Below are 19,080 nucleotides of genomic sequence, written 5' to 3' on the forward strand. Positions count from 1 at the left end.
AGAATTGCAATAAATGTAAAAAACATGTATGGAATGTGCTTTCTTTTTTATCCAGCAAAGCATACATTTTTTAAAAACATAAAATCATTCAAAAAAACCAGCAAACATGCCACAAAGCAAACCAAACACAGCTAAGTTTCCCTGATGATAACATGTCGTGACTTTTTATTTTGGCATGTAGAGGTCATGGAAACTCACAGACTTACAATATATGCATAAAGATTCTAAGTGCTTATTTGGAACAAAGAATTTTGAGTTGTAAAACTATGAATGGCTTATAGAATGCAAGTTACTAAATTAGTCTTTGTTCTTACAAAGTAATCTTATCCTTTGACAGTTGAAAATATATATAATCTATATTTTTACAATCAGTGACCCACAGTCACTGATTAATTTTCATCATTGGTGGAACTGGCAGTTTTCACTCTCTTCAGCCGGTGGGCTGTGTCCCCGCTGGCTTGGAATAGCAGGAAGCACTCGGTTTGTCCGTAGAGGTTCTCCAGATAGAACTGGGAGGAAAGAATAGAACGAAAAACTTTCAAGGTTTGCATCTCTCAGAGTCTCACAAGGAATGCTGGCAGGAGAACTGTGTTATTTCTGAAGGAATGGAGGCCCTTCTAAGAAGTTTTTCTTGGGGAGAGCTAAACTGCAGGAGAAAGCCATATCTATCTATCTATCTATTCAGGCTTACCACATGTAGTCAGGGATGCCAAATATGCACAAATACAAGGCGGGGCCAAGTTTGATCCAAACATGATCAGGCTGTTCGTGCCTAGCAGAGCCTTCTTTTCCTTGGGTGGCGTAGCCCTTGATGGCCAGGTCAGCACAGGCTCTAAATAAGCCCCAAGACATTTGTACTGTGCTTTTATGCGAAAGTCAAAAGGTTCTCAGGTTTCTTTTAGGAAAAGCACTGTACCTTTCCACTTCTGTTTCATAGAGCTACAATTGATCAAGATCTTTATCTTCCCATCTCCTTAAATTTAATTGTGAAAAGCAAAGCCCCTGGGTTCTGCCAAAGAAAATCCCCTTACTTTGGCTTCCCCAAGCCACACCAGGATTCAAGGCTGAGTGATTCTTCCCTTAATTAGATGTCTTTGTGACTACATTTCTGCTTAAAGACAAGATCAGACTTGAATTTCATTCAATGATTGAATTCACACCATCCAAAACTCTCCCTTTAGACAAATTAGTAAGGGCAAAGGAAATAATCTGTCAAGGCAGAGATCTTGGTTTGTGCTACTAACTCTGTGTGTGACCTTGGACAAATCTCTACCTCTCCCTTTCCTTACCTGAAAGAAGACAGAGTTGTACTAAGACCGCAGGGTTCTTTGTTTTTACCTAAAGGGTTCTAGAACTCTTGCTTTGTCCCATCTGAACTGTAGCCTGGGGCAGAAAAGATACATTGGATATTTACTCTGTGCAAACAGCTGCAAAGGGTTTTATGTACATTATCTCATTTAATCCTCTCAACAGTCTTATCAGGTTGCACTACTCTTATAAGCTAAGTGAAGAAACTGAAGTACAGAAAGGTTAAGGAACTTGTTTTTTTTTTTTTTTTTTTTTTGCTGTACACGGGCCTCTCACTGCTGTGGCCTCTCCCGTTGCGGAGCACAGGCTCCGGACACACAGGCTCCGCGGCCATGGCTCGCGGGCCCAGCCGCTCCGCGGCATGTGGGATCCTCCGGGATCGGGGCACGAACCCGTGTCCCCCGCATCGGCAGGCGGACTCTCAACCACTGCGCCACCAGGGAAGCCCAGGAACTTGTTTTTAAATAGGGCAGCTTCTAAATCATATAACCTCTGCAATTAAGAAGATGTGGGGGGAGGGAGGGAGGGAGGGAGGGAGAGAGAGGGAGAGAGAGAGAGAGAGAGAGAGAGAGAGAGAGAGAGTGTGTGTGTGTGTGTGTGTGTGGATGTGCACACAAGTGCTTGAGTACATGTTATAAAGGAGTGGGTTGGGATAGGAAGAACAGGAAGGAAGGAAATTAAAATCCAGTGAGTAGGGGCTTCCCTGGTGGTGCAATGGTTGAGAGGCTGCCTGCCAATGCAGGGGACATGGGTTCGAGCCCTGGTCCGGGAGGATCCCACATGCTGCGGAGCAACTGGGCCCATGTGCCACAGCTGCTGAGCCTGCGCTCTAGAGCCCGCGAGCCACAACTACTGAGCTCGCGTGCCGCAACTACTGAAGCCCGCATGCCTAGAGCCTGTGCTCTGCAACAAGAGAAGCCACTGCAATGAGAAGCCCACGCACCGCAATGAAGGGTAGCCCCCGCTCGCCGCAACCAGAGAAAAAGCCCGAGTGCAGCAACGAAGACCCAACTCAGCCAAAAAAAAAAAAAAAAATCCAATAAGTATTACCTGTTTCATGTGACAGCTGACTTGGTATCCTGTAATTTTGCTTCGGGCTCTGCTACTTACTACCTAAATAATGGGCACGTTATGTGACCTCTCTGAACTCAGTTTTCTCACCTCTACTGCCTCAGAGTACAGATATAAGGATTTACAAACTCCAAATTTCTAGGCATGGGGCTCAGGAATCCCCTTAATAACAAGCACCCCAGATAATACTTAGGCACAGGCAAACTTGATCACTTGGTGAATAGAATATATTAACAGTTTATATTGTGAGAAGTTTTGCATAAAATAACGCTAAAAGTAAAACTGATGAACAGCATCTACTTGATTATTCCTTTCTGCTTAGGAATGCATAGCCTGTGAGTGCAGAGGTAAGACACATTTCTATCTGTCCAACATAGTAAGGAAAACAATGTCAGGAAGCCAGTCTTAAGAGAAGAATTTTTAAAGCACTAAAGACATTAAATAGTACATAGCAAAATAAACTTCTGTTATTGTTTTTAAAGTCCAAACACAAAAATTCCTCAAGGGAGGGAGTATTTTTTTAAACAAGCATTACCATGCTGGATGAAGCTTTAAAGACTGTCTCTATTTTATTTTCCTGTAATTTACAGGGTTTGGCGTCTGATGTTCTCTTGAAAAAAATGAAAGTAAACCAAAATAACATTTAGCCCTGTCTAGTCGTGTTAACAGTGTTAACCTTTGCAAAGGAAGCTGAGGAAGCTTCAAAATACTTACATTTTTGGTCTGGTAAGGGAGCCAAGTTGTTCTGGGTGAAAGGAAGATCCCAGATTTTAGGTCTGTTTGGGGAGAGATGCTGAAAATTTTGTCCTGGGGACAAACATATTTGCATCAATCATATGAGACTCAACCAAGTGAAAATTATAAAATCCAATGGATAAAATAATCATAAAAGTTGTTATAGATCATGAAATTTATGATGTTAACAACAACAAAAAAATACTAATCGCTATACCATATTCAGTTTCTGTCACATGCCAGTCACCGTTTAAATGAAAGGAAAAGGTATCAGAAATCATTTCTTGAGTAAACTATTTAAATAAAATTTTATGAACAACACAGTTGGCCATGTACTCTACAAAACTTAAAGTCTGAAAAATAACATAGGGTATTAGTGTATCACATATTGGTCAATCTGGGTTGAATGAGTGGGTGATGAGTAGGATATATTCTTCTAGAGCTGTGTTTCTTACTCCTGGCTGCACAGAGAAAGGATCTGAGGAGTTAAAAAAAAAAAGATGCTACTCTGGCTAAACACCACACCAAATAAATGAGTTTCTCTGGGGCTGGGATAGGATGGCAGATTTTTGTCAGCTCCCAGGTGATTCTGATGTGGATCCAGGATTGAGACTCACTGATCTAGAAGATGGGAGCTGAGTGAAAGCACTTGGGAGATCTGGATGATCTAATTTAGATGACCAGTAGAGTTATGCTGGAGCTATGCATAACAGCTCTTAAATTTTCAGGAATTTTGTGAGTTGGTTGACATCATACTTGGTGGCTTGACATCAGCCATGGTGGGAGTATTTACATCAGGGAAATCAGCAAGTACTGATTTTTCTCTGAAGAGCCACCTATTAAACATTTATTAGCACATGACTGATTACAAGAGATGGATGTTCCAAACACCTGAAAATAGAAGGGACGACACAAAAGTTAAGTCCATTTAACAAGTTGACCAAATGGTATAATAATAGGAGTTTGGGCTCTGGGGTCAGACAGGATTAGGCTTAATTCCCAACTTGGGCAAGTGATGTTCTGTCTCTAAATCTCAATTTCCTCATATGTAAAATGCTGAAAATAATTTTATCTGTCTTTTTCAGTTGTCATAAAGATTAGGAGAACAAAGGTAAAGCATTTAGCTTATAGAGTAAACAGTAAACATTAGCAATTATCACAGTGTTATTCTGTGGCATGTTTAACATGATCTCCTGGACAGTGGGGCATGTATTCATTTGATCTTTTGTTTAGTAGTCTAGTAGGAACCAGAATCACTACAGCAACACTCATAGGGTTTAAGTCTTCCATTTGGGTAAAGCGGTCCTTAGAATAGGGGAAAAAAAGCATTAGCCATGATCCACCTCCCATCTGCTTCGGTGAGTCCAGTGGTAGATTTGTAGGGGCAGTCATCTGAGCAGTGTCATTTGATGAATAGTAAGCAAAATTTCTAGTCTCCTTGGTGGACATTTTGCCATTATATTTTTATTCCTTTGAACTTTGAAGGTTAAATAACCTCACAAGCCATTATTTAAAAAGAAAACATTCCTAAGTAGAATTACAATAAAACCCGTATCAGCTCATACCTGATTATTCATCCATGAACACTTGAGCAGCAATTTGCAAAACCAAAAATGAGATAGTGATAATTATGGATAATGCATATTGAGCACTTACTATCGTCAAGGACTGGACTAACTGCTGTAGGCATAATCTCATTTAATCCTAACAATCACCTTCCCTTGTGAGATAGAGGCTATTATCATCCCCATTTTACAAATGAGGACACTGTGGCTTGGAGAAGTTCTAAATTGTCTGCAAGATCACATGATGGGAAGTGTCACTCAGGCTCTGGACCTAAAATCCACACTATCCTGCCTCCTTAGGGGCCAAAGCAATATTGATAGGATGGGAGAAGTGGCAGAGAAGGACTTCAGCAGTGATTTGGGAGGAGGTAGGAGGAGAATTAAACTTTCTTCCCACACTGGCATTTTACTCAGTTTTGAAGGACAAGGCAGAATGTGCATAGTCCAAAGTTCTCTTATCTGTGCCGTAGGTACCTTCAGGGAGTGTCCAGCCTGCGGGGACAGGGTTGAGGACCACTGTCTTAGAATAAAAAGGCAGGAAACATTTTCATTGTTAAATGAGGAAACAGAAGTGAATGAAGATTAATAATAATTCAGCACTCATCTATTGCAAACTCACTGTATTCCAGAGCCTAGAGTACAAACAGAAGGCAAGGTGCTCAGGAGGGCCTGATGGGAAGAGAGACAGGTAAAGTTGTACTTTTGAAGGCCATGAGTAGTGCTGTGAGGGTATCAAAGAAGAAAGAAGGGTCCAGAGGTCAATGTGTCTTGAATCCCACAGTCCTCGCTTAAACATCTGCTCTGCTACTTCCCAGCTACCTCTGTGACCTGAGGCTGGGGGGCTAACCACTCTACTTCTCAATTTCTTCATCTCTAAAATGGGGATAAAAATTCCTCTCCTGGGGCTTCCCTGGTGGCGCAGTGGTTGAGAGTCCGCCTGCCAACGCAGGGGACACGGGTTCGTGCCCCAGTCCGGGAAGATCCCACATGCCGCGGAGCGGCTGGGCCCATGAGCCGTGGCCGCTGAGCCTGCGCGTCCGGAGCCTGTGCTCCGCAACGGGATAGGCCACAACAGTGAGAGGCCCGCGTACCACAAAAAAAAAAAAAAAAAAAAAATTCCTCTCCTGCAGTGCTGTTGAAGGGGAAGTATGTGGTTCACTGCCCCAGAGGAGGCTTAACAAGGCACCGATATTCTTTTATGATGGATAGTAAAAATGGGTCACACCTCCTACAGCAGTCAGGGTAACTTCTACATAGGAGGCAAGTTTGGGGCTGGTTCTTAAGAGATTGTAGGAATCTGTCAAGCACATAGTGGATGGAAAGTAAAAATACCATGGGCAAAGATGTCATAGGGTAAAAAGGTATGTAGTTGTATAGGAACTGAGAGATATTCAAGGAACTGTTCAAGGGGGTGGGGGGTGGGAGGAAAGGATTTGAGACGGGAGGTGCAGAAGTTGAGAATGGGAAGTGAGGCCAAGCCATGTTGGGAGGACTTTGTTTGCCAGCTAAAGAATCTGGCCTTCGTCCTGTTAAGATGCAAAGCTTCTGACTGGTTTAAACAGAGGTGGTCACAGCATCAGACCTACCTACTATCAGACCTGAGGAGGAGAGTGCGTTGTTGCTGGGATACTCTAGAAAATTCTGGAGAAGTAAGTTCTCTCTTGAGGGAGAAAGGAAGCAAACACTTTCTTAGCTTCCTTGTGATAGCCTGCAAATAACCAGGCTGGTAGCAAACACCACAGAGCTTTCAGTTCAATTTTCTCTGAAAGCTGCTCTCAATGAATTAAGGTGATGTGCTCCAAATTCCCTCATTAAGTTAAGTGCCTCATCCCGCATCTCTCTCCATCTAGCCCACTGACAGGTCTCAATAAATGTTAAGCAATAATCATTAGAGCTAAATGTTCAGGGCTGCTGATGTAAGCACAGGACATTAGCTGCCAGGAATTCAAACGGTAGCAATCACTGCTAGCCCATATTATTTCTACTAAACCCAGGGCGGGAAAAGAGAAAATCCAGAGTAAAGGGACCATCCAAGTTCAAGCCGGTGGTGCTGTGGTATGATTTATAGTATCCAATTGCTTTGCTACTTTAGGTTTCAAATCAAGTATGGGAGCTCAGTGTAGAAATCTACTGAGTTTCAACCTGTCTAGACTAACAACTTAAACCCCTTAAGTGAACCCTCCCAAGTGTGCTCTGGAACCTTCAGTAGTTCTAAAAACAACACCTCAAATTGGGTTAAAAATATTCACAAAAATAAAATCTATAAGGCAGAGAGAAATCTTTTTATTTTGGGGAGTACAGTGTAATTTCTAAGAAAATCACATTGTAGGTAATTTGGTAAGCATACTAACAACGTGGACTTTGAGACTTAGAGAAATATGTACATTGCCATGGGATAACTTCCCATTTAGGAGGTCTGGGTTCAAGTTCTGAATATGTCCTCAGTGACATATTCAGAACAATTAGTTGTAAGACTGAGCAGATTCTAGGCCATGTAAATTATAACTGGAAAGGGCCTCATGAAACAAAATGGTCCCAGACTCTGTATCCAGAGGGTAGGAAGACTGTAGCCGAGAGAGATGACATGTCTTGCCTTATCAATCAGGGCTCATTCAGGAAAAGAGAGACTTCTTTAGGCCTTGAAACAGAGGGAATTTCATACAGAAAGGTGGTTATACTGGTTGGTGGAAAAGGTAAGAAGCCAGAGGACAGGGTAGAAGGACAATCCAGAGATTAACCACAGCAGGAAGATGCAACCACTTCTAGGCTGGAGTGATAAGGGGAAGAGCTGGTATCACCAAGGCTCAGAAGCTAGTGGGAGCCAGAACCACAGAGTGAGGGGTTTTGTGGAGGAAGTGGGAGGAAGTGGAACCCCTGTTGGAGAATCCATAGGAAGCAGAGGGACACTGTGTAGAACTACACTTGTTTTCCTCTTTCTCCTGCTCTTACTCTTTTGCCAGTGCCTCTTGGTACTTGGCCAGAAGTACCTGGAAGCAGCTGCAAGGGAGCCTGGGAAGTGTAGTTTCCTGAGATACAAAGTAGAGCTGGAGGGAAGAGACTAGATCTGAGAGCAAAAAGGCAGCTGATTAGCACATTTACTTAAATGTCATCATCTTTTAAACAAAGGTCATCTGTAGCTTGTCTCTAAGGCATAGTGCTTAGCATAGGGCCTGGCACATAGTTAAAAAAAAAACCCCACAAATGTGTATGTGTGTATAGTACTATGCTCAATCACTGTTCTAAGTATTTTATATGTATCAATTTGTTTAATCTTAACAGCAACTCACAGCCCTACATGTTAGGTATTTCCTCCCATTTTTGACATGAAGAAACAACGGCTCAGAGAGATTCAGTAACAGCAAGTAAATGAGAGAGTCAGAATTTGAACCCAGATAGTGTGACTTTCGAATCCCTCTCTTGGGGCAATTCCCTGGCAGTCCAGTGGTTAGGAGCTGGCTCTTTCACTGCCGTGGTCCCAGGTTTGATTCCTGGTCAGGGAACTAAATCCCATAAGCCGTGTGGTGCGGCCAAAAAAAAAAAAAAAAAAAAAAAAAGAATCCCTTTTTTAACCACTGGATGTGCTGCCTCTTCATAAATTCATAAATCAGGATAACAGACATTATCCTTTAAAGACATTATCCATTAAAGAATGAGTGAAAGAACTAAGGTCCTTTCTGTTTAAAACTCTTATGATTTTGTATCTAAACATGAGAAGAATATCAATTTAAAGTGAGTTGTATAATCAGTTTAGCAAATCCATGTACCTTAAAGTTCATTTATAGGCTGAAGATTCTTGGGAGTTTATCTTGTCATGCCATGACTCAGTTACCTAGTTATTACCAGCATTCAAAAACATTCAAATAAAATAAATGCTTTGGTACAGGCATGGCTAATTAGTTGACATTCCCTTGGAGAATTCTGTTTCTCCTTTTCTGCCCCATAGGACTTTTCAAGTTACTTCATTGGAAAAGTGAAACAAATCCTCAAACCAATTTATTGAATTTCCTTTTATTAAATAATATAGAAGGTTTTAGATGGCACATGTGACAGAATCTACTAGTTCTCTATCCAATATCTATTCTCTTTTTCCTCCTAGAAACAAAAATCCAATTTTGGAGGGACGGTCATGTGCCCAGTTAAGAGGATCCAATTCCCAGTCTCCCATGCAGATAGGCATGATCATGTGACTAAAGTTCTGGCCAACGAAATGGAAGCAGACTGTGGAATTTATGGGAGATAACTTATTAATGGGAGCTAATTCAGCTGGCGGACATCCATTTCCACCCCCCCTCCTTCCTTCTTCCTGCTCTGTCAGACATTATGAAATGTGAAATGATCCAAAGGATGAAAGGCATAGGTTAAGTTGTAGAGCATACAGATGGAAGAAGCCTGGGTCTCTGGTGATCATGGATTCACCAAGCACACGGGAACCATCACCTTTGACTACTTTCATATGAGAGCAATAAACTTCTATGCTGTTTAAGCCACTGTTACTTTGGATTTCTGTTACAGGCAGATAAACCCAATCCCAACTGATATAGAAAAGACAGCCCAAGGCTGTCCTGGGAACAGAAAAAGAACAAGACTTTCACAAATTTTGAAAAATTTTCAAAAAGAAGATATTAGCCAAGACAGGACTAACTCCAGAAAGCAGGCTGAGTCAAGGCCCTGGAGGCCACCAAAGTGTCAAAGACAGCAGATCAATATTTTTTCTTCCTCACCCTTCCGCAGAACACAAGGAAAAACTACCCATGCTTCAGTGCTTAGTGGAGGAAGTAAAATCTTGAGGGAAGTTTTTCTCAGGAAATAGCCTTCATGTGTTTATTCCTATCTATCCTGTGCTTAAAAACATATAAATATGTATGAGGGAAGCCATACTCTACCTCACAGGTTTCAGACATCAGGCACATGAAGAGGAGTAAGGAGAGCCAGACTCATGCTGCGTATTGAACGGGAAGGAATAGTCCTTATTTCCAAAGATATACTGTGCTCCTCTATTTCTTAAAATATACATAGCCCTCTTGGGCTTTCATGTTTCTACTTCTGAAAGAAATATGGGTTCAAGCAATATATCATTTTTCCTCTTAACCCTACTATAAGAAAAACAACAACAGAAACTTGTTGATAAAGAACAACTGACACTCCACGGAGAGATATTGGCGAGTGGTGCAGACTGGGTTGAACTGGGGACAGTGATGTCCAAGTGATGTCTATGGGGATAGCGGTTACTCAGATCCAGGCAATTGTGCCAAGTGAAATTTGGGTTCAGTGTTGCCAGACTTTCAATTTCTCAAGAGAAGTTAGAGTTTAAAATTTGTATGTAAAACTTCATGATTTTTAAATATTAGCAATTCATTCGCTTGATTACTGAATTAGTAATGAACTGATTTTGGAAGCTGTTTTGCAGCCTCTGCTTTAGAACGATAGTTCTTAGTCTCTGGTATACATCAGAATCACCTGGGGGCCGTTAAAAAATAAACAAAAATTTTAGTGTGATACATTTGTTTAACACAAATGTTAAATGGGAAAATAGGTATGTATATATTGCTTGCATGTGTATAAAAATATAGATTCTTTAGTGTGATACACTTATTTAAAATGTATATATACATATATATTTAAATATGTATAAAATATCTCTGGAAGGTAAACAAAAAATTAATAACATAGCTTTGGATGAGGGGCACTCGGTAGCTGGGGCAAGAGGCAGGAGGGAGAATTGCCATGTAACCCTTTGGTGTGTATGGAGACCTGAGCCACACATGTGTGAATGTGTTCTCTTTCTACACGTATACATGGAAGGCATTGCCATTTTCCCTTTTGCCTCACCAAGATCCTGGTTCAGGAGTCCTGGAGCGGTCACTGAACACATGATTTAAAAACAAACAATCACACACAAAAAATCAACCCTTTGTAGGTGATATTACGAAGTATCCCTGCTTAAGAATACTTGCTAGTGGAAATAGTAATATTCCTGCTCTAATCTGCCAGTCACCACACATATCTGCTGCGATGAGATAAGATGAGAAGGCACATACTTTTACTTGATGATTGCTCTCAAGGTGGAAAAGCAGACTGTTTCCATAGCCTGGAAATCCTGAATCCAGTAGACTCAAGGGAAAAAGGTAGCCTAATCACCCACTTCCATTCTGACCCTGTCCTCTAGGCTACGTACTGTCACTCCAGTTCCTAACCCAGGACTGCATGACACATTTCTTGTATAGGATCTGTCAGAAATGAGAAAGAAGGAAGCAGGGACATTACCTGATGAAGGATTCTGTAGACGAGGAAGATGTGGCGGCCCTGATACCTCCTGGTGACGGGATCTGCTGGTAAGCAACCTGTCTAGCAGCTTATCAGAAGAAGACACAGTCCAAGCTTTATAGAACACCTGGTTATCTAGCAATACCTGGCAGCCAGTTCTGTTATTCAATAAATCCTGCTCACTTCGGCTTTTCTGAGATTGCTGGGCAGCATGTTGAGTACCAGAGCTCAGGCCAGCATGGGAAGTGGCCCTCTGGGTGGCTGTCAGGAAGTTATGGCCTAGGGTGATGGGTGGGAGACTCTGCGTTCTGATTGGTGGAAGTCCTTTATGGGCCAGAGGCTTTTTTTCTGGCAAGTGATATTTTGAATTCTCTGAGGTCCTCTTCTTAAAGTCAACCGTAGCCACCTGATCACCAGGCTGTTCTTGGCAGTTGGTATCCATGTTGCTGTCAAAGGTGGTGATGATGTCATCAACTTCCGAGGTGGCCTCCCCCCTGTGCCAGTCCCTGCTGTGATCTTTCTGATAGGCCCTCTGCTCTTCTTTTTTGTTCCTGCAGAAGATTTGATTGAGCATGCTGAATCGTCCCTCCTTCTTCTGGGGTCTACTCTTCTGGGAAGGAAGGGGTCGAGTAGGCTCTGTTCTATGGGAATATAAAATAACAAGGATGCTATGTGAGGGCAGGAAGTGGAGACACCAGCAGTAACCACACAACAGACCTCCCTCTATTCCATCCACCTGAGCAGGTTGTCTGAGATCATCCAAAGACACCCGAAGCCCTCTCAAGTCAAAGGGGATGTGCAAGAGCTACTCACAACCTCCTTGGCCATCCCCTTCCTTGCCATGGTCAGTTCTCTGTCCAATTAGAACATTTCTTAGTTAGATTTCACCTGCTCCCTCAGGAACTATCCTTTCAAAATTTGTTTTCTCCCAGGGATCAAGTAAGCTGAAAATACCTCAAAGTATTACTGTTCTCACTTCTTAAGGACAGTCAGTAGGAGTGCAAGCTTTAAGTCAAAGCGATGAAGGCCAAATGTGGAGTTCAGGCTTCAACTAGCAGCAGTAGGGTGGAGGTTGCAGATGTCGGGGGAGTGTGATTTTAGGCTTTCTCTGAAAGGGATCCCAGGAGATCTGGGCAGAGCTCTGATAGTATCCACCTTAGGAAGCCTGCCCATTTTACGCTGTTTGTGTGTTGTTTCTTGTTGAGCTTTTACTAAATTTCTTATTGAAAACGTGTACTAATGGACTTGAGGATACGGGGAGGGGGAAGGGTAAGCTGTGACAAAGCGAAAGAGCGGCATGGACATATATACACTACCAAACGTAAGGTAGATAGCTAGTGGGAAGCAGCCGCATAGCACAGGGAGATCAGCTCGGTGCTTTGTGACCGCCTGGAGGGGTGGGATAGGGAGGATGGGAGGGAGACGCAAAAGGGAGGGGATATGGGAATATATGTATATGTATAACTGATTAAATTTGTTATAAAGCAGGAAAAAAAATATATATATATATACAACTTGGTGATCAACTATACTTCAATAAAAAATAAATTTGAAAAAAAAAAAAAGAAAAAAAGAAAACGTGTACTAAAGGAAGCCGAGGAGAGAAGTTTTTGTCTGGGCTTCAGCTGCAGAAGAGGAAGTGTGTATGCCAGAGGTTGGGCGTGGCAGCAGAAGAAAATGAGCAATGCCCAATGAGCAGGCAATTTCTAAAGGAAAAAACGGTCAGCAGCTGTCCGGCTGGCTCTTCCTGTGGAGAGTTTCCCTGAGGCACTATTCTGTTTTTGTTCCTTGGAAAATTCTGTGTTGTTCTCTTCTGAGGCCACAATTGATTTAATGCTTTCTGTGGTATGAGTTAAAGATGAAACCTGACTGTGTTCATGCCCTAAAAGCCAGATTGCAACATTACTCTTTGGAGTGAGATATTGTAATACGTAATTTGAAAAACTCACCCCTCATTTTGGCTGCATATAATGAATGGTTTTTGTTTTTGTTTTTTTTCTGCAGGTCACACAGTGTATAATTGAATCTTTATTCCTGTGATATATTTTTATCCTCCTTTCACCTTCCAATAGGCTTTTTGAAATATTAAACACAACTTCTGGACTCCTGATACTACCAGAGAGAACCCCAGGAGATCTCTAGCATTCTTTCAATTTTCCCCATATAGAATATGCCCCTGTGCTAACTGATGCTACTTCAGCATCTTCTATAAACAATCTCCTCCTCCTCTTAACGTTGTGATTTTGGCCAGTGGGTCTCAAAGTATGGTCCACTGAACCTGGAGGTGAAGGCCCTGACAGTCTTCAGAAGTTTCATGAGGTTTAACCTATATTCATAATAATATCAAGATTTTTTTTCACTGGTCTGCTTTTTACACCAAGGGTGCAAGAGAGCAAGTGGGTGAAACTGTGGGCTCCTTGGCACAAATCAAGGTAGTAACAACAACAGACTTTCATTAAGATAATTGCCATTAAACTTAATAATGTCCAGTAAATGTTATTAATTTTACTAAATATTGATCCTTGAGATACATTTTTTCGATAAAATAGGAAGTACTCAAACAATTCTACTATATACTGAAGTACAATGGTTGTTTTGAGGTAAAATATTTGTGCCGTTGTTTGAGTTGCTAGCTGAACTAGACACTTTTTTCATGAAACATGATTTTTATGGCTTATAGACAAGCTGTGGTTATTTGGAGTTGGGCATTTGATTTCTCAAAAATAAACAAAGTGAGCCTGTCATTTCAAGGTAAACAATTGACATTAATTGTTGCCAATGACAAAAATCTAGCTTTCAAGCAAAAATTAGAATTTTGGAAAATTTGTATGCACACTGTGAGCTTGACAGCTTCCTGATACATAGAGGCTTTTCTGATGGTATCAGTGGTGATATTAACAAATGTGATTTTTTTTCTGGTATTGTATAATGAAATGTACTATTTGGAAGCTCTTCATAACTAAGTAAACCAATATTTTCCAAATGACCAATGCAAGATATTATAAAATCATGCATAGATGTAAGACACATTTAAAGTGCTAGAGAGATGAATGGATTTTAATGTAACAGAATTCAAAAACTTCACTGATATGGTGACAGAGTCCACATTGCCACTAAGCTTTAGGAAACTACTACTTGTCAAGTTTTGGCGTAGTATCAAAGGAAAAGTATCCACAGTTATCTAAAAAGGCTCTTGAAATACTCCTTCCTTTTTCACCTACATATCTATGTGAGGCCAAATTGTTTTCATACACTTCAGTCAAAACAACCATATTGCAATGGACTGAATGCAGAAGCAGATGTGGGAATGCAGCTGTATTCTATTAAGCTTCTATAAAGATATCAAAGAGATTCAAAGAGCAAAGTAGAACAAAACTGCTCTTCTCATTACATTTTTTTGGTTTGTTTTGATGAATGGGTTATTTTTTAACTAAAAATATGGTATTAATGTTAACTTGTAAATGTAATGGGTTATTACTTTAATAACAAAATATTTTTTCAAAAGTTTCTCAGTTTTAATTTCTAATGCCATAAATATTGATAGGTGTAACTCACATAAACAAAAGCTCTTTAGGGTCCTCCATAATTTTTGAGAGTGTAAAAGGGTCCTGAGAACAAAAAGTTGGAGAAACGTTGATTTAGGCAAAAGAGCAATTAAGGGTACATGGCATACTCTAGGGCCTGCGTGCCAACTACTGAGCCCATGTGCTGCAACTACTGACGCCCACGCACCTAGAACCCATGCTCTGCAACAAGAGAAGCCACCGCAGTGAGAAGCCCGCGCACCGCAATGAAGAGTAGTCCCCACTCGCTGCAACTACAGAAAGCCTACGCGCAGCAACGAAGACTCAATGCAGCCAGAAATAAATAAATAAATAAATAAATAAATAAATAAATAAATAAATAACTAGTATATAGCATAAAGGGACGAGGAAAGGGAGAAAAAGGAAAGAAGAGATTAGAGTTCAGTGAATATTAGGCTGATGGATTCAGGCTTACTACTATCATTTTGTTCCACAGTGTCAATGACATGTCATTACATGTTAGATAATGGCAAACACGATTATTAAGTTATTGCTGATTTTCTGCTAGTTTTGGCAGTTTAAACAATTTCATCCAATTTTATAAATCTTTTTTTTTCTTCTGTACGCAGGCCTCTACACTGTTGTGGCCTCTCCCGTTGCGGAGCACAGGCTCTGAACGCGTAGGCTCAGTGGCCATGGCTCATGGGCCCAGCCGCTCCGCGGCATGCAGGATCCTCCCGGACCGGGGCATGAACCCGTGTCCCCTGCATTGGCAGGCGGACTCCCAACCACCGCGCCACCAGGGAAGCCCCCAATTTTATAAATCTTTGAAAGGAAGAAAAAATGAGTGCCTCCTGGTGCGCTCACCTGCTCTCTTGGGAGAGGAGCTTGACACAGGCCGTGTGGCCGCAGTACAGGGCATAGGCCAGGGGTGTGCTCTCACTGATGTCTCGCAGGTTGCTGTCTATGCCCAGCTCCAGCAGTGACTGCACACAGTCTGCCTTTCCTGCAGCTGCAGCCCAGTGCAGAGGTGTCCTGGGGGACCACAGGGGAACAGCATAAGTGTCTGAGCACATGAATGGTACAGGTTACTTAGCTGGCAACAGCTCCTGCTTGAAGTTGGGTCGTGGCAGGAAAGACTTGTTGCTATTTACAGTGTGGAAATGGTATGTATTAAATGGGGCTTCAGGATGATGGTGTATGTGTGTAAGGGCCTCTCCTCTAGTTCTGATATTCTGTGGCCTTCCACCTGCTTTGGTCTTTCTGAGAATTTCCTAGAAGAGGAAGTAGTGGGTCAAAGGGTATGAACAATCATAAGGCTCTGTATACATAGTGCCAAACTGCCTTCCAGAAAAACTGGCTCAATCTCTCCTCCTACCAGCTGTGTCCCTACTCCTTCCCAATATTGTATTATCACCATCTTTAAAGACCTTTGCCAACTTGGTAGGCAAAATGGTACTTCAGTGTTGTTTTCTTCTGCATTTCTTTAATTAATAGTGGGGAAGAACTTTTGAAATATATGTTTATGTGCCATTTGAGTTTCTTCATTGAAATGATTCTTAATGCCCTATGCCCATTTTTCTATTAGATTATTAGTTTTTCTTACTAATTTATATGGGTTTTAAAAATATTTAAGGTATCAATTTTTTTCTAGGTTATGCTTATGAAAACATTTCTCTAATTTGTTACTTAGCTTTTAATTTTTTTTTTTTTTTTTTTGCGGTACGCGGGCCTCTCACTGTTGTGGCCTCTCCCGTTGCGGAGCACAGGCTCCGGACGCACAGGCTCAGCGGTCATGGCTCACGGGCCTAGCCAATCCGTGGCATGTGGGATCTTCCCGGACCGGGGCACGAACCCGCGTCCCCTGCATCAGCAGGCGGACTCTCAACCACTGCGCCACCAGGGAAGCCCTTAGCTTTTAATTTTTTAGTGATTTTCCATAAAAAATTTTAAGGAATAATCACATTTATTTACCTCTTCATTTTTGGTTTGTTTCATGATTTTATGTTTTAGAAAGTCCTTCATCAGCCAGAAGGTGGATGAATATTCATCAGTATTTAAACCTTGTTAAATGGCAAAACTATTATTTTCTTAAGGAAGAAAAAAAAAAGCCAGAGACTGGGAGAAAATATTTGCAAACTGCACATTCAACAAAGAATTTGTATTCAGAATATGTAAAGTATTCCAAAACTGAATAAAAAAATACACACGCCAATTAAAATAAATTAGCAAAAGATCTGAACACTTTATCAAAGAAGATGCATAAATGGTAAATAAGCACATGAAAAGGTGCTCAAAAATATTTGTCATTAGAGAAATGCAAATTAAAACACAATGGGATACAACTACATATTTATTTAAATGGCTAAAATTAAGAAAAAATTAAAAGAATGTATATATAGTATGTGTCTGTGTGTGTGTCTGTGTGTGTGTGTGTGTGTATACCTGAGTCACTGCTGTACAGCAGAGATTGGTACAACATTGTAAATCAACTGTACTTCAATTTAAAAAATTTTTTGACAAAAAATACCCCCCAAACCTGGAAATACCAAAGGCTGATAAAGATTCAGGGCAACCTGAACTTTTATACATTTTTGGTGGGAATACAAAATGGAAACAGTCACACCAGAAAATAGTTTGTCAGTTCCTTCTAAAGTTAAACATACTTACCATATGACCAAGCAATCTCACTTCTAGATATATAGCTAAAGAAATGAAAATTTATGTTCACACAAAAACTTATACACAAATGTTTATAGCAGCGTTATTCATAATTGCCCAAAACTGTAAACAACCCAGTGTCCTTCAATGGGTGAACAGACAAACAAACTATAGTTCATCCACAAAACTGAATCCTATTCAGCAATAAAAAGAACAGCCTACTGATATATGGAACATAGATGAATCTCAAGTCATTCTACCAAGTGAAATAAATCAATCTCAAAAGATTACATACTGTATATTTCCATTTATATAACATCCTGGAAAAGGCAAAACCCAAGAGACAGAACTAATCAGTGGTTGCCAGAGCTTAGAGATGGGGGAGGCCTTGACTACAAAAGGACAACCTGAGTTGATGCTGGAGGTGACAGAATTGTCTTGAATCTTGCTTGTGGTGGTTACATGAATCTATGCATGTGTTAAAATTCATAGAACTATACATCAAAAAAAAAGTAAATTTTACTGAATGTAAATAAAAAGGAAAACAATATTTTCTTCTAGATTTATCTGGATTAAAAAAAAAAACTACACGTGTGTCTGTATGTGTATTTTGATATGTGTGGTGAGGCGTGGAGCCAATCTGACCATTTTTCCAGTTACATAGCCAACTTTTCTCAACACCATTTATTAGTGCAGTGGGATCATATTTTGAGATCCTGACCTATATACGTACTTTTCTACCCTTCCTCTTTCCTCATTTAAGGATATGGTTGATTTTATGCTCAACCTCAGAGGAGGGATATAGCAGGGTGGATAAGAGAAATAGTCAGTGTCTTTCTCTTTCCAAAAGCCAAGCCCAGAACTGAGAGCAGATTTGGAGCAAATTAGCTCCCCAGCTGTAGAAAGAACTATCAAGGCAGATGGGACAAGAAGGTGATAAGAACATAAAGGACCACTGGACCCAAGAGCAAAGGGGACCCGAACCTTGCTTCCTTGGCAAAGATGCTGGGAAATGGGTGGTGGGGGATGTCTGTGTGGTGTGCTTGGGCAGTGGGACCCTGGGAGGCTAAGGAGGGGCACAGTGAAAGAGGACATGCCTGTGAATGGGGTTTCCCGTGAAGAGAGTGGCTACTCTTCCTGTCAGTCACTCTGGGAAAGGATCAGTCCTGAGGCAGGAAAGGAGGGCATGGAAGGCCTCTTCTTGGCTTTACTCTGGGGCTTGACCGCTGGCAGAAGGCCACCCCTGGGAGAGCCAAGAGGTCTCTCAGATATGGAGGCAGCTTGCGGGCCGGGCATCTGTGAAGGGGCTTGGGCCTTAGTATTCGGAAAGTAGCCATGTCCACAGTGTGACCACAGTCCCCATGGTAAATCGTGTCCTCTGTCAGTCAAGCATCCTTTTCCTCATGTTATGATATGGGCAGAAATTTGAGAACCCTTAATAGGAGCGTATATTTTTTCAACACAGTCATCAATCACACTGCCTATTTGAACATGTAGCAGCTATGATTCATTCCATTTTGTGTGAGTGAGGTCTCCAAACAATATTTATTATGAAACAAGATGAGGCACCAGCCATATTATGCCTTCCTGCTTAGAGAATATATTGCCCATAAATTCAGTAGATGGAGGGCTGGATATCAATGTAGTCAGGTTCACCAACACGTGACAGTTCTCTCTGGAGCATTGTGAAATACTCCTTCACAACAATTGCTAAGAGTGACTGTTTTAATTCTTCTGGCCATCAACATGGAAGAGGTCCAGAAGGACACAGGGAAAAAAATTATTTTGCAGAGAAACAGGAGAAGCATAGATAACTTCTAACTAATACACATAGAGCCTTCATGGGCAATGTGTAGCATCCAATTTCAGGTTATCTAAGCTGTAGTTCCTTTCTTATCTCTAAGCTTCAGGATAGTCCTACAAACATAGCAGACTGGACTCAGCTATCACAG

The 19,080-nt window shown here is 41.2% G+C and overlaps 1 protein-coding gene across 1 annotated transcript in view; it reads right to left on the reverse strand.

Moving 5' to 3' along the window:
• Nucleotides 1-399: 399 nt before the first annotated feature.
• Nucleotides 400-19,080, reverse strand: part of ANKRD55 (ankyrin repeat domain 55) — a 96,652-nt gene continuing 77,971 nt past the window's right edge. Inside the window, exons 8-11 of the mRNA XM_060091703.1 lie at nt 15,335-15,502; nt 10,944-11,584; nt 3,094-3,186; nt 400-509 (exon numbers count right to left, since the gene is read on the reverse strand). Coding sequence (XP_059947686.1) covers nt 400-509; nt 3,094-3,186; nt 10,944-11,584; nt 15,335-15,502 — 1,012 coding nt within the window. The remainder of the gene's footprint in view (nt 510-3,093; nt 3,187-10,943; nt 11,585-15,334; nt 15,503-19,080) is intronic.

The sequence above is a fragment of the Mesoplodon densirostris genome, chromosome 3 (assembly GCF_025265405.1).
Source record: "Mesoplodon densirostris isolate mMesDen1 chromosome 3, mMesDen1 primary haplotype, whole genome shotgun sequence".
Lineage (NCBI taxonomy): Eukaryota > Metazoa > Chordata > Mammalia > Artiodactyla > Ziphiidae > Mesoplodon > Mesoplodon densirostris.